At 40.6% G+C, this 14,805-nt stretch overlaps 2 protein-coding genes across 3 annotated transcripts in view; both read left to right on the forward strand.

Moving 5' to 3' along the window:
- The first annotated feature begins 2,794 nt into the window (after positions 1–2,794).
- Positions 2,795–5,946, forward strand: LOC127536427 (tripartite motif-containing protein 16-like). The gene has a single exon (XM_051956751.1). The coding sequence runs from the start codon at positions 3,124–3,126 to the stop codon at positions 4,810–4,812; it is 1,689 nt and encodes a 562-aa protein (XP_051812711.1). The 5' UTR covers positions 2,795–3,123; the 3' UTR covers positions 4,813–5,946.
- A 2,919-nt stretch (positions 5,947–8,865) lies between these two features.
- The window catches only part of lmtk3 (lemur tyrosine kinase 3), a 31,231-nt gene continuing 25,291 nt past the window's right edge, over positions 8,866–14,805 (forward strand). The window contains exons 1-2 of one of the 2 annotated variants that reach the window (XM_022219152.2): positions 8,866–9,473; positions 13,125–13,273. In XM_022219152.2, coding sequence (XP_022074844.2) covers positions 9,389–9,473; positions 13,125–13,273 — 234 coding nt within the window. In that variant the 5' untranslated portion in view covers positions 8,866–9,388. The remainder of the gene's footprint in view (positions 9,474–13,124; positions 13,274–14,805) is intronic. The other variant, XM_022219151.2, reaches the window with a different exon arrangement.

Genomic DNA, 14,805 nt, shown 5'->3' on the forward strand with positions numbered 1-14,805 from the left:
ACATCTGACAAGCAGAAGAGCGCCATCTGCTGGCTCTGTGTCAGAACTGCATCTAAGTGGAAACAACTGGAAAAGCCTCAGGACTGCTTTGTCCTGGAATAAAAGCTTTAAAAACGATAAATATGTATGTTTGTATATACATATATCTGTTTAAACATAGAATAATGTTACTTTTAAAGCCACAGTTGAGTAAGAAAGGATGGTTTTATCTTGCTGACTTGTTTCCACTGCATCTGCCGTCTTCTATCTGATGTGTTGATGACAAGTCCATCTTCCAAAAAATCGTAAAAATATCTAAAATGATTCCATATATATCAGTAAAACTTCTAATATTTTCCTTAAGAACATTCACAAAAAAATCAACCAAAATCCAGTGAAATTTTTTTGTGAGTGTTCTTTTTTTGATACTTGTAATTTTTACTTTGTTTTATACATGCTCAAAAAAATAAACTAAATCAACAATAAATAGATACAACAGAAACAACAAAAAATATAACAATACATTACAACATTAAATGACAAAACATAAAAACAAGGGACAAGACAAGAAAGGAAAAACAATAATATAAGGTTGCATATTTAGTTTCCATATATATGCTGTAGGAAGGCATCCCATTTCAATTTATGTTTTCCTCCACTGTAGAGGGGAGAAATATGCTCATAGGCAGCAACCATGGATAATGAGCTGTACCAGTCTGAAATGGATGGTGTAAATTTAGATTTCCACCGTTGTACGAGCAACTTTCTTCCAACCATTAATGCAGTCTGAACAAATTCAAGGCTGTTTTTAGAAATGAGTCCCTTTAGCATTGACAGGTTTCCCAGAATGAACAAATGAGCAGAGAAAGGAATGTTAAACTTAATAATGGAGTTCATGGATTCATGTACAGCATTCCAAAAATCTTGCACTTTGGAACAATACCATAACATATGAATTAGTGTACCATTTGTGAGTGTTCTTAAACATTTTTAGCATTTCTTTTTTCCACCAAAAAATGTTCAGAGATTTCCCAAAAATGTTGAAAATGTGGACATCAGAAGTTTCACTGTGGAAATATGTATTTTTTTCCCCATTTTCAAACTTTAAAACAAGTTAATTTTGACCCTCAGGACGACATGAGGGTTAAACTGAAAATAGGTGGATGTGGCAACGAACCGGAGTAATGTGATGATGTCATCTACTGTTCAGTTTGTGTGTTGTTTCAGTGTCCTGTCCTTCATGAGTCGTTCCTGTATGATGTGTAACGTGACGTCTACGACGGATTCAGTGAATAATGAAACTACGTCATGTGATGTGGAGGGCTGGACCCAAATATCCCGAATATACGAATATTAGTTCGCTACGGCGGTATCCGGATATTAATTTTGGTATCCGAATATTCGCTCCCATCCCCCGTCAGACGTTACCGGGTGGAACGAATATGCGGCGTTACTGTCTTCCCTCTGCCTTCGGCCCACATCGGCTCATATCGGCTCATCCCGTCCTGTGATCACATAAACATTTACACACATGTCTATGTGATCACTCCTTCCTCCCCCCAGATGAAAATAGGAACATTCAGAGCTCGTCTCTTCCCTTTGTCTTCGGCCCACTTCGGCTCCTCCATTTGTGTTTCTTACCACCTGAATGTCCGGGTTGCTGCCGACTCTGACGTCACGCTTCACTTCGTTGCATAAACACAAGATGCTGAAGACCTCCGCTGTTTGGGAATTCTTCAGTTTAACTGAAGACAAAACGGCAGAAAGGCAGTGTGCAACACATGCGTCCGGGAGACCAGACAAATGGATCCAAATATTGGGGCGGTCCACCCCGGACGTTACGGGTTTGTTATTATGCAAGACAGGTCAAAGTTTCAGTCATATAAATTCATTCCAAATCGTGGATATAAAATGAATCCATTTGTCCTAAATTAGGTCAAATTCATCCTTTGAATTTGTAAAGAGTATGTCATTTTTTCCATTTTAAATATTTCCTTTACTGTTCCCAACCAATCATCAAAAGTTGGTGGGGTTGAATTTAGCCGTTTTCTTTTCATTTTCTTGTAACTGACTTCTTATTATGATGTCATTTACAGTGTTACGGTACAATGTTTTATTGATCCTTTGTGTGTTATTAAGATGTTAAAATGAATGCCGTTACAGAAAATGTGCTCCTGATTGTTTTATTTTTTCAGATCTCACACTGTTATATGAAGGCAGACAGTGGTTCTACACGCCTCATGAGGTGCCCTTTATTCCCACTGAGCCCCTGCCCCTCAACATGTCTGTGCACGCCCCTGGCTCTGTGTTTGAGTGTGGGTGGGGCGGTAACCAAGAAACAGGGGAGTGGACGGGTCCTGGAAAAGGACAAACGAACGTATTTGGCTTTATTGTGGAGAACTGGGAGAGAATAAGGAGGGGTTCATACTCTCAGCAAAGTAAGCCCAAATCAGCACCTACACTTTAGAAAACAAACCCAAAACCCCACAACCTGCGACTGATGACATTTGGAAGCGACTTTACAGAAAAACAAGCCCAAAGTGGATTATAATAAGTGGACTGGACAACACTGGATGTCAGCAGCAGTAAACAGGTGACATCAGAGTGGTACTAAGACCTTTTTTTACTGATAAAAGGCAAATATTTGCTGTGAAAAAGACCTTTGACTGTTATAAATGCTGCTTTTATGAGTGATTTAACTGCAGTTTGTGCTGTTGTCTTGTTATTGAGCTAAAAAGGTTCAGTTTATTTTACAAATATTTGAAGTAAAAATGCAGCAAACTGTAATTTATACTGTTCTGTTAATTATCAACACTTTTCCAAAACATCTCCACCATAAACTGAAGCATTTCAAACGTTTTTCTTCATCTTCTAATAATGAAGTGGACTCTGTGCAGGTTGGTTCTGTGCTTATCAGATCTCAGCCTGATAACTCTGCTCTTCTTCCTGCTCCCAAACAGCAGCTCCACTCTGTCCACACGTTTCCTGGTTCCTCCCCTTCAGATCTGCACTCTGAAGATGGGTGGAACCAACATGTGGTGACGTGGAAGAGCTGCAGGAACACGTGATTTGTAGATCACAGCTCAGACTAGTTTCAGGAAGGAGGAAGTGAAAGTCACACAGTCGCTGGTAGTGAGAGGAGGAATGGCTCAGAAAGGAGTTCAGCTGGACCGAGAAACCTTCTCTTGTTCCATCTGTCTGGATCTCCTGAAGGATCCGGTCGCTACTTCCTGTGGACACAGCTACTGTATGAAGTGTATTAAAGCCCACTGGGATGGAGAGGACCAGAAGAGAATCTACAGCTGCCCTCAGTGCAGGAAGACTTTCACAGCGAGGCCTGACCTGGAGAAAAACACCATGTTAGCAGCTTTAGTGGAGCAGCTGAAGAAGACTGGACTCCAAGCTGCTGCTGCTGATCACTGCTATGCTGGACCTGAAGATGTGGCCTGTGATTCCTGTTCTGGTAGAAAACTGAAAGCCTTCAAGTCCTGTTTGTTCTGTTTGGCTTCTTTCTGTGAGAAACACCTTCAGCCTCACTATGAGTCTCCAACTTTTAAGAAACACCAGCTGGTGGAGCCCTCCAAGAACCTCCAGGAGAACATCTGCTCTCGTCATGATGAGGTGAAGAAGATGTTCTGTCGTACTGATCAGCAGTCTATCTGTTATCTCTGCTCTGTGGACCAACATAAAGGCCACGACACGGTCTCAGCTGCAGCAGAAAGGACTGAGAGGCAGAAGAAGCTGGAGGTGAGTCGACTGAACATCCAGCAGAGAATCCAGGACAGACGGAAAGATGTGAAGCTGCTTCAACAGGAGCTGAAGGACATCAAGGTCTCTGCTGATAAAACAGTGGAGGACAGTGAGGAGATGTTCACCCAGATGATCCATCTGATCCAGAAGAGAAGCTCTGAGGTGGAGCAGCAGATCAGATCCCAGCAGAAGACCCAAGAGAGTCGAGTCAAAGAGCTGGAGGAGAAGCTGCAGCAGGAGATCAGGGATCTGGAGAGGAAAGAGGCTGAGCTGAAGCAGCTCTCAGATACACCAGATCACAGCCAGTTTCTCCACAACTACCCCTCAGTGTCAGCACTCAGTGAGTCCACACACTCATCCAGCATCAGCATCCGTCCTCTGAGACACTTTGAGGACGTGACAGCAGCTGTGAAAGAGCTCAGAGGTAAAGTAGAGGACGTTCTGAAGGACACCTGGACAGACATCTCACTGACACTCACTCAGCCAGACGTTTTACTGTCAGAACCAGAACCAGAACCAGAACCAAAGACCAGAGCTGGATTCATGAGATATTCACGTCAAATCACTCTGGATCCAAACACAGCAAACAGAAAACTGTTATTATCTGAAGGGAACAGAAAAGTAACATTTATGGGTCAACAACAGTCTTATCCTGATCATCCAGACAGATTCACTGGACGGCCACAGGTTCTGAGTAGAGAGAGTCTGACTGGACGTTGTTACTGGGAGGTGGAGTGGAGAGAAGGAGGACGAGGAGTTTTTGTATCAGTTTCATACAAGAACATCAGCAGAGCAGGAAGTGGGGATGAATGTAGATTTGGATTTAATGACAAATCTTGGGCATTAGATTGTTCCCAAAACAGTTATAATTTTTGGTACAACAAAACTAGAACTCCCGTCTCAGGTCCTCGGTCCTCCAGAGTAGGAGTTTATCTGGATCACAGAGCAGGTATTCTGTCTTTCTACAGCGTCTCTGAAACCATGACTCTCCTCCACAGAGTCCAGACCACATTCACTGAGCCGCTACATGCTGGACTTTTCATTGGTTTTTGTTCAAGTGCTGAGTTGTGTGAAGTGAAGTAGAGGGAGGTAACTGAAGGTGCAGTGAGTCTGATTGTGTCTTTGCTTCTTGGACTCATTTAGTCTCCATCATTGCTGCTCACAGCTCGTTGTTGTTTGGTTTCTACAGAGATCAGCTGTGGATCAAACAGTGAGCGTCAGCACTCCTTGGTCTTCTCCTTTCTTCTTCTGCTCCTCTCTGACTTTCTTCCAACTTTCTCCACTAAAATGTGACTGTGATTTGTGTGGATGTTTCCAGCCCAGATGTAGTTTGTGCTCTCAGTCGGTAGAGAGGATTTCTTCCACAGGACCGACAAGTGGAAAGTGTGATTTGATCCAGTTTGGGTGTGCAGACGTTTGGTTGAGTCCCGACACTCATCGGACAGCAGATGTTGTGTGGTTGTGGACTTGATGTTGATTTTCCTGAAGGTGAAACTTCCCCATGAGGCTGTGCTGTTGGTTGAGTGTGGAAGCAGCCACACGTTGAGTCTGCTTTGAAAGCATCACCACACAACAAGTCATGTTTGATGGAGCTTTCTGTTGTTCCTGACAACTTTTCTGACTCGTCACTGAACCGCTGACTGATGCAGTTTTTACACCTCAAATATTTAAACATCAACAACAAACAGAAAATGTGCATCTGTGTCAGCTTCACACAGAAATCACTCAATTCTTGGTTTATTTCCAACATTTTATTGTAAATATTTCCATGTTTTCATATTTCAGCTTCTCAGAAACTATTTTTCAATTTAAAATCTGCGTGGAAATGTAACAGGAAGTGACTTTTATTGTTTTCCTCTCATTTGAATTCATGTTTCTTCAATCCTGTGTCAGTGATGCGTTTAAGGAACAGCTGAGGTGATGGAAAACTCAGCTTTCTGTTCCAATGTGCTTCATGTTTCTTTGACAGAGATCTATGTACAGACTGTGTTGTATTTGTGTTTTCTGGGGAAATCTGATCATTTTATTCATCTCACATGGTGATGTGTCATTTTGTTGCTTTTGTTTCCAGACTGTCCACAAACTTGTGATTGGGCTTCATGTTAATCTGCTAATAAACACAATAAATGAGCAGAAGCTGGATTCTACCGTTTCTGCTGATGTCATCCATTGAAATAAATATTCTCTCCCTAAGCTGCTGGTTTGTTTGCAGTCTGACAGTTGATCTCTTCAGAAAAGGTCCAGACATGAAGAATCCAACGTTAGCATGGTTGAAGTGCAGATTTCCACCTGAACTTTTACCACAATTTACCACAATGTTTCTGTGCTCAATAGTTTGCTCACATTTTTTTCCTTTCAGTGACTTCCCAGTTATTCATTTAAATGTTGGTGATGTAAAAAAATACAGATTGTGTCCAAATGTGGACTTTTTAAAGGTAAATCTATGAGCAGCATTTGTTAGATGTGATATTTATCATGTTGGAATTTCTGTTGAAATCCAACTTTATTAGAATTCAGTCAGCAGTTATTATTAAATGTTTGTTTAATAGTTGTTAATATATTAGTTATCAGTCAGTCTTTATTAAATCTGGAGGATATAAACCACTATGATTATTATTATTGTTCATTATAATAGTAAAAGCGGGAACATTTAGGACTCTGTTTTACTGTTCAGGGCGGAACCACGTATTCTGTGGGGGAGGTCGTGTTCCCACAAATATCTACAGTATATAAATGTAAACCTACATAGACAGTAGAATGTATATTTATCTTTAATAACTGTTTGATTCAGTTTATGTTTGGTTTTTCTGTCTTTTTTTAATGTGTTGAGGAAACTTTCCGTCGTGACACCCCCGCTCCGTTCCACACTTGGTATCGTCCATGTAGGAAACGGTTGAACGGAGCTAAAAAGGTCGGGATGAAAACACGCTGATATGTTGATAAAGGACGTTTTTAGCGGCAGTGAAACCGTTCCAGATGCTGACTGGAGCTTGTGCTTCAGGTGACAGACAGGTGAGGACTTCCTGGAGCTTCCAGGTGTGTTTGATTCAGCCGGAGAGTCTCCAGGTGTGTTTCCAAAGCAGGTAAGTCCACAACTTTGTCCTGGTCAGCTTCAGTGTTTCTGCTTCTTCTTCACTTCACACCAGGCGTAAACTCACCGTGACGTCACCCGTTGGTTTCAACACCGAGAAAATGAAGCCTGGATTTTGCTACTTCCTGGTCGCCGTTTTGGATTTTTTGGAGCCAGTGACGTAAAAAGCGTCATCAAACAGACTGGACCGGAGAGCAACTTGGGGCAGGACCAGTCTATGGGACTGTCAATCAAGTATAGCCACGCCCCCTGGCTCCGCCAACTTTAACGATTTATTTAAAATTCAGTATTGATTTATTTTAAGATCGGCCACCTGATCTCTCATTTTGACCATGAAAACTAACGGGAAAAAAATCCTGAGCTGTAGAACATCAGTCTATCAGATTTTATTTTTTCCAAAAATGAATTGGGGTCTATGGAGAAAAAGCTTTTTGGAGCCAACCCTAGAGGACGGCGTAAAATGGTAAAATGGTAAATGGTAGTATTTATATAGCGCTTTTATCCAAAGCGCTTTACATAATACATCACATTCACCCAATATCACAGCGTGATATTGCAAGTTTTTGACGCTTCCAGGTGGGCTTCAATTTTGGAGCCAGATGCTACGTCCATCTTTATATACAGTCTGTGCTTCACACATGCAAACAGAAACACGTTTATTAGTGTGAGTGAGCAGCGAAGTGAAGCTGGGAGCGTTTGATTCACAAATATATTCACACATTCTGCTTTGATCACTGATTTAACTGGAGTTTATGGAGATAAAATGTTCTTTAACAACACTTTGCTCAAGAATTTCTTGGAACAACTGAACAAACTTTTACTTATTTTTTTTAATTTTATCATTTTATTGTAATCTGTGCAGAGTAACTTCATTTATGACCTCATTTAGTGTTAATATGTCATCAGCAGAGTCTTATTTCTGCCTTTTCTGCTGTTAAAAGGTAAATATTTGCTGTGAAAAAGGCCTTTTACTGGAAATAATGCTGCTTTATGAGTGATTTAACTGTAGTTTGTGCTGTTTTTTTGGTATTGAGCTAAAAATCTTCAGTTTATTTTACAAATATTTGATGTAAAAATGCAGCAAACTGTAATTTATGCTGTTTTTTTAGAAATGATTTAACTGTAGTTTGTGGTTTTGTCTCATTATGGAGCTAAAAATGTGAATTATCAACAGTTTTCTCAAGCATTTCTTGCAAAAACTGAACAAATTAGATTTTTTTTCCTTCATTTTATCCCCATTTTATAATAATTAACTAGAATCTGGTGCAGACTGACTTCATTTATGACCTCATTTATTGATAATATGTCAGCAGCACTAAACAGATGACATCAGTCTTTTTTCTGCCTTTTCTACTTTTAAAAGGCAAATACTGCTGTGAAAAAGACCTTTTATTGTAATAAATGCTGCTTTTATGAGGGATTTAACTGCAGTTTGTGCTGCTGAACTAAAAAATAAGTTTATTTTACAAATATTTAATGTAAAAATGCATCAAAGTAATTTATGATGTTTTATTGTTAATTATTAACACTTTCCCCAAACATTTCTTGCAAAAAATGAACATACACATTTTTTCTTGCTTTTATTTTCATATTACTATTATAATTAACTAGAATCAGTGCAGACTGACTTCATTTATGACCTCATTTATTGATAATGTGACATCAGCAGCAGAAAACAGATGACATCAGAGTCCTAGTTCTTCCTTTTCTACTGATAAATAGCAAAATATGTGCTGTAGGAAAGACCTTTTGGATTATATGTCACTGAACACAAGTTTATTTTACAAATATGTGATGTAAAAATGCAGCAAACTGTAATTTATGCTGTTTTTAGAAGTGATTTAACTGTAGTTTGTGTTTTTGTCTCGTTATTGAGCTAAAATGTTAATTATTGACACTTTACTGAAGCACGTCTTACAAAAAATAACATTATCCACATTTTTCTTGCTTATTTGTATTTTTATGATAATTAACTAAAATCTGTGCAGCCTGACTGAATTTATGACCTCATTTAGTGATAATATGACGTCAGCAGCAGTAAACGGATGACATCAGAGTCTTATGAATGCTGATTAGGAGGATTAAGGATCCAATAAAGGATCGATGTTCTCCCGGTGGGATCATTAACGGCGGCTCTCCGGGGCCGTGAGGATGAAGATGATGGTGATGAAGAAGATGGGTCCGGACCGTGACGATGCGTGGGTCTGACGTCGGCTGGCGGAGGAGAAAAACACGGTGACACGGGAGCGGACGACGCACATGAAGACACCGGGAGCCGTGCAGCGTTTTTGTGTTTTTGTTGTTGTTTATTCAGAAATGTGCGCAAAGGCTGAGGACGCACAAAGAGCGGCTCCCGCACCGCGACTAGCGGCGAATTAGAGCCCCGGGGGGAGGAGAGGGGAGGAGGAGGAGAGACAACAAGGAAGCCGAGGAGACGCTCTTTATTACCGGGGAGGGGGGAGACGGTCAGACCGTGGCGGCGGGGGGGACGGCGGCGGCGGAGCGGCGCAGGAGCGGGACACCGACGGTCGGCGCGCGGATGCTGGAGCGGCTCCGGACGCGGCGACGATGCGGCCACACTGCTGGGTGATGGTGGCGTTGGCGGGGATCATGTCGTACCCGGAGAGAGCGCTCGGAGCTCCGCAGAGGGAAGGTGAGAGGAGCCGGAGGAGGCAGGAGGGATGAGGGGGGAGGAGGAGGCCGCTGGTTGTTATTGCAGCAGGATGGAGGAGCTGATGGTGGAGGAGGAGGAGGAGGAGGAGGTGATGGAGGCAGAATTTTCGGGCCTCACGTCGACAAAAAAACAAAAAAATGAGCACGGAGTGTTTTGGAGCTCCAGACCGCTGAGCTGCTGCTGCTTCCTCTGTGTCTCATTGTGCTGCTGTATTGTTGTCATGGAGGCCTGGAAGCTTCTCTGTCTGGACCTCTGTCTGGGAAACACCAGAACCGGTCCGGTACCGGAGCGGTTCCGGTGTTTCCCATCGATCAGTCCATCAATCGATCGGTAATCGGGACTGTCTGTTTGTGTGGATGCAACCTCCTGCAGCACAAAAGAGGAATGGAAGTGTTTTTATTGTGGAGGATGGAAGCTGCTCTCATGCTGTTTCCAGGATCATGACCTTGTGCAGGGTGTCCAACATGAGGCCCGTGGTCCAAAAGTGGTCCTCCAGAGGGTCCAATCCGGCCCTCAAAGTGTAAAAATTACAGAGAAGACATTAACTGCAGATTGTAAATTAGTAAAACTACAAATTTAAAATCATTTCTAGACCATGACAGGTTGTTTGGATTGTGAAGAAAAATACTAGATTGTTCTTTTGTTGTTTTATGTGTCATGTTTGTAATATTTTGCCTTGTTTTTGTTGTTTTTTGTCTTTTTTGTAGCTTTTTTTTGTCATTTTGTGTCTAATTTTGTAATATTTTGTCTTGTTTTTTTATTTTTTTGTCTTTCTGTAATTTTGTCTCATTTTATGTGGCATTTTATTCATTATTTGTGTGTTGTTTTTGTCATTTTCATTCACTCTTCTGAGATTTTTTGTCTTGTTTGTTCATTTATTTTCAATTTTTTTGTTTTGTCTCATTATTTTGTCATTTTTTCTTGCTGTGGTCGTTCTGTGTCTCATTTTTGTCATATTTTGTCTTGTTTTGTTGTTTTTGTAGCTTTTTTGTAGCTTTTTGTCTCATTTCTGTTGTTTTGTGTCTCATGTTTGTAATATTTTGTCTTGTGTCGTTGTGTTTTTGTCTTTTTTAAAGTAAATACTGTATCATCCAGTTAGCTGTGACTAAATGTTTTGTGCTTTATAAACTGATCTGGAAATGATAAACTGAGGCTGAATGTTGCTGAAATTCAGTTTATTTTTCTGAACAAATTTCAGTTTTTCATAATGTTTTGTGTAAAAAAAATCCTTAAATGTGAACATTTGTGCACTAAAACAAAGGAACATGAGGAGCTGTGGTTATTTATGGGTTGTTATGCTGCTGTGGTTTTACTGGTTTTACTGGAGATCAGACTGGAAATGAACTAAATGAGTTTGGCTCCTCTGGTCTTTGTGGGATCTGATGGTTCAGAAACACAAACATGACGTTAGAACTGGAGCTTTGGGAGTCCACAGGAGGAAAAATCACCAATAAATTCACCTAAATGTTGAGAGAATGCAGCAAACGTGGTGTCAGAACTGATATCTAACGATAATTATTCATTTAATTCATCTTTTACTTCCAGAAATCCTCCCTCTCTGACCTCTCATCTGCAGCTTTAATTCAAAAATAATCCATGTTTGTAGATTTTACCGACGATTCAAGTCATTTTTTAGGATTTATAGCAGCAGATTCAGAGCTGTGTTTTACTGTTTATCTGATCAGGTTCTGCAACATTTACTGAAAAAATACAGGATTTTTTTATGTAATTAATCACTTTAAGATGATTGTGGTGATTTTCTAAAGGAGTGCATTGACTTAGGAAATAAAAACTAATATAAAAAGAGCTGGGAAAGTTTCAAAAATAGTTTTTTGTTTTAGATTTGCATTCAGATGTGAGACAGAGAAGCTGTTTTTAGTCCAGATCTTTCCATAGAACTGGTTGTTTTTGCAGAAAAATCTTCCTTTCCAGTGATTTTTTTGTGCAAAATCCAAAACAAAATCTATTTTTGAACCCTTTCCAGCTCTTTTTATGTTAGTTTTTATTACCTAAGTTGATGCACTTCCTTAGAAAATCACCACAACTAATCTAGAACAATTCCATACTTATTCTGGTTTTCTGCTGCAAATTTCTGGATTTTTTTCAACATGTTTTGCAGCAAAACTAAACATCTCAATGTCAGTTTTTTGCAGCATCGTTCAGAAAGTAATTTTTAATGTTTAATGTACAAGAAAGTCGGTGTGATTGAACCTTATTTACTCTGATTTAAGGACGTTTTTCTCAACTTTCCTTCAAACCAGAGTTCGCTGACCTGCAGGCTGCACAACAGAAACACTGGAAAGGAGGATTTAGCTGCAAAAACAACCAGTTCTGTGGAAAGATTTGGACTACTGAAGGGAAGATTTCAGCTAATCACACAGACTTTCTTGTAGATTAAACATTAAAAATGACTTTTTGTGTCGACTGAACGATGCTGGCAAAAAATGATGCTGAGATGTTTAGTTTTTCTGCAAAACATGTTGAAAAAATACTGAAATTTTTCTTCAGAAAACCAGAATAAATATAGAATGAATCATTCTAGATTAGTTGTGGTGATTTTCTAAAAACTAACATAAAAAGAGCTGGAAAAGGTTCAGAAATATTTTTGTTTTGGATTTACATTCAGATGTGTCTGTGATTTAGATTTTTTAACAGTTGTGTGTGAGACAGAGAAGCTGTTTCAAGTCTTTCCATAGAACTGGTTGTTTTTGCAGAAAAATCTTCCTTTCCAGTGTTTTTCTGGTGCACATGTGCAGCCTGCAGGTCAGCAAACTGTTTTTTTAAGGGAAGTTGAGAAAAACATCCTCAGATCAGAGTAAATGAGGTTCAGTCTCAGTATTTTACTGGAAAACGACTTTTTGTTTCGGCTGCATGATTCTGTAAAAACCTGACGTTGAGATATTTAGTTTTTCTGCCATATGTGTTTAAAATGTCCATGAGAAGAGCTGGATCAGGACAGAGGTGATGCTGGGAGACGGCAGGTCTTCTGTCCCATCCCCACCGCTGTGCTCAGACGTTACTGTTTCCTGCTTCTTGTCGTCTTCTGTACATTTTTGGCTTCAGAACATTTAAACCTGTCACCTGTCGGCTGTTTAACTCGCTGCCCTGCCCCTTTTCTTTCCCACAGATGGTTCACTTCTCACAATCGACCACGCTGAGGTACAAAACAGTCAAATCATGTCCCGCTCCTCCCTCTGTCACCTTCCTGAGTTCAGTACTTCTTCCCTCCCACCTGATGGTATCTCCAGCTTCCCTCCCTGCTTCTTGTCTCCTGAGTGGAATGCCATTTCTGATATCTCCCCTCTCCCCCATGCTTCTCTCCTGACTGGAATGGTATACTCCCCCTGAACTTTTAACTCCGCTCCTTTTTTTACCGACTCAGACGATGTTTTTTAGATCTTGAGCTTCGTTTGTTTTCCCGCTTTTTTATCCCCCGAATCCCCGAAGCAAACTGTCCATTGGGGTTCTCCAAACCTGCCGCTAACAAATCGCTCCAATGGCTTCCTCTGTGACAGATCTTTATCTTCTCTGACTCCGTGATTCTCTCTGTTCCAACCTACCAGTTCCCCCTCTGTTGTAGAACCTCTAGAACCCTGATGTTCCTCACTAACCGTCCGTCTTCTTCTCCAGTTTCTCCGTCCAGGGCCGCCTCCCTCTCTCCTCCGCCTTACGTCGTCATCCTCATCTCGTGCTCGGGCCTCGTCTCGTTTGTTCTTTTGCTCCTCACCTGCCTTTGCTGCAAGAGGGGAGGAGTGGGGTTCAATGTAAGTCTTCAACATGTAAGAGATTTATTCACCTCTGCTTCCTCTGTCTCCTCCAACACTTTCTGCATGCCGTTTTTTGGTGTCGTTGCATGAAAGATCAGCCAGGTTCTCCACCTGGACCTCCTCAGAATCAGCTGCTTTATTATCTTCAGTAGCTTTAGGAAGTTTATAATATCTCCAGAGTTCCAGGTCCTTCAAGTCCACAGAGGCGGCTCCAGATTTATCACTTTTAATGGACTTTTCCCTTCATTTCTGAGCCTGAGAACTTCATCAGTCCAGCAGATAGAACCACGACATTTAGGAGGAGAAACACATCTGAGTTCTGACAAAATCTGCAACTAAAATAACTAAAAAAGCTGGAAAATTACCACAAAAAGATACAATCACCCCAAAAAGAGCCAAACTTACCATGAAAGGTTTAAATATGCCAAAAAAAACCATGGAAAGTCGCCATAAGAATGGCCAGATTTACCACAGAGAGGATTAAAATTACTACAAAACAGGTGCACTATCCCAAAAAGAGCCAATACTACCCTGAAATGTTCAAATATGCCAGTAGAAACATGGAAAATCATCACAAAAAGCTCCAAAATTGTGACAAAACAGGAGAAATTGTGACAAAAACTAAAATTTGACTCAAAAAAACTTTCAAAATTGCCCCAAAAAAGACCAAAAAACACTGAAATGTTCAAATATGCAGTAAAAACATGCAGAATCACCACAAAGATGGCCAAATTACTACAGAAACAGACCAAAATTGTCATAAAACAGGTGAAATTGTGACAAAAACTCAAAAAAGGCTTGTCCATTGAAAAGTGATAAATCTGGACCCACCTCTATGGAACTACCGACAACTGGAGAAAGTTCTAGAGTAGACCTACCAACATCTAGAAAAAGTTCTACAGTAGACCTACTGACAACTGGAGAAAGTTCTAGAGTAGACCTACCGACAACTAGAAAAAGTTCTACAGTAGACCCACCGACAACTGGAGAAAGTTCTAGAGTAGATCTACCAACATCTAGAAAAAGTTCTACAGTAGACCTACTGACAACTGGAGAAAGTTCTAGAGTAGACCTACCGACAACTAGAAAAAGTTCTACAGTAGACCCACCGACAACTGGAGAAAGTTCTAGAATAGATCTACCAACAACTGGAGAAAGTTCTAGAGTAGACCTACCGACGACTGTAGATAGTTCTAGAGTAGACCTACCGACAACTGGAGAAAGTTCTAGAGTAGACCTACCGACAACTGGAGAAAGTTCTAGAGTAGAACTACCGACGACTGTAGATAGTTCTAGAGTAGACCTACCGACGACTGTAGATAGTTCTAGAGTAGACCTACCGACAACTGGAGAAAGTTCTAGAGTAGACCTACCGACAACTGGAGAAAGTTCTAGAGTAGAACTACCGACGACTGTAGATAGTTCTAGAGTAGACCTACCGACGACTGTAGATAGTTCTAGAGTAGACCTACTGACAACTGGAGAAAGTTCTAGAGTAGAACTACCGACGACTGTAGATAGTTCTAGAGTAGACCTACCGACGA

The sequence above is a fragment of the Acanthochromis polyacanthus genome, chromosome 12, assembly GCF_021347895.1.
Source record: "Acanthochromis polyacanthus isolate Apoly-LR-REF ecotype Palm Island chromosome 12, KAUST_Apoly_ChrSc, whole genome shotgun sequence".
NCBI classification, from domain to species: Eukaryota; Metazoa; Chordata; class Actinopteri; family Pomacentridae; genus Acanthochromis; species Acanthochromis polyacanthus.

Excerpts from the sequence above, each read along its gene's own strand:
- LOC127536427 (XM_051956751.1), top strand. The coding sequence starts at position 3,124 with ATGGCTCAGAAAGGAGTTCAGCTGGACCGAGAAACCTTCTCTTGTTCC.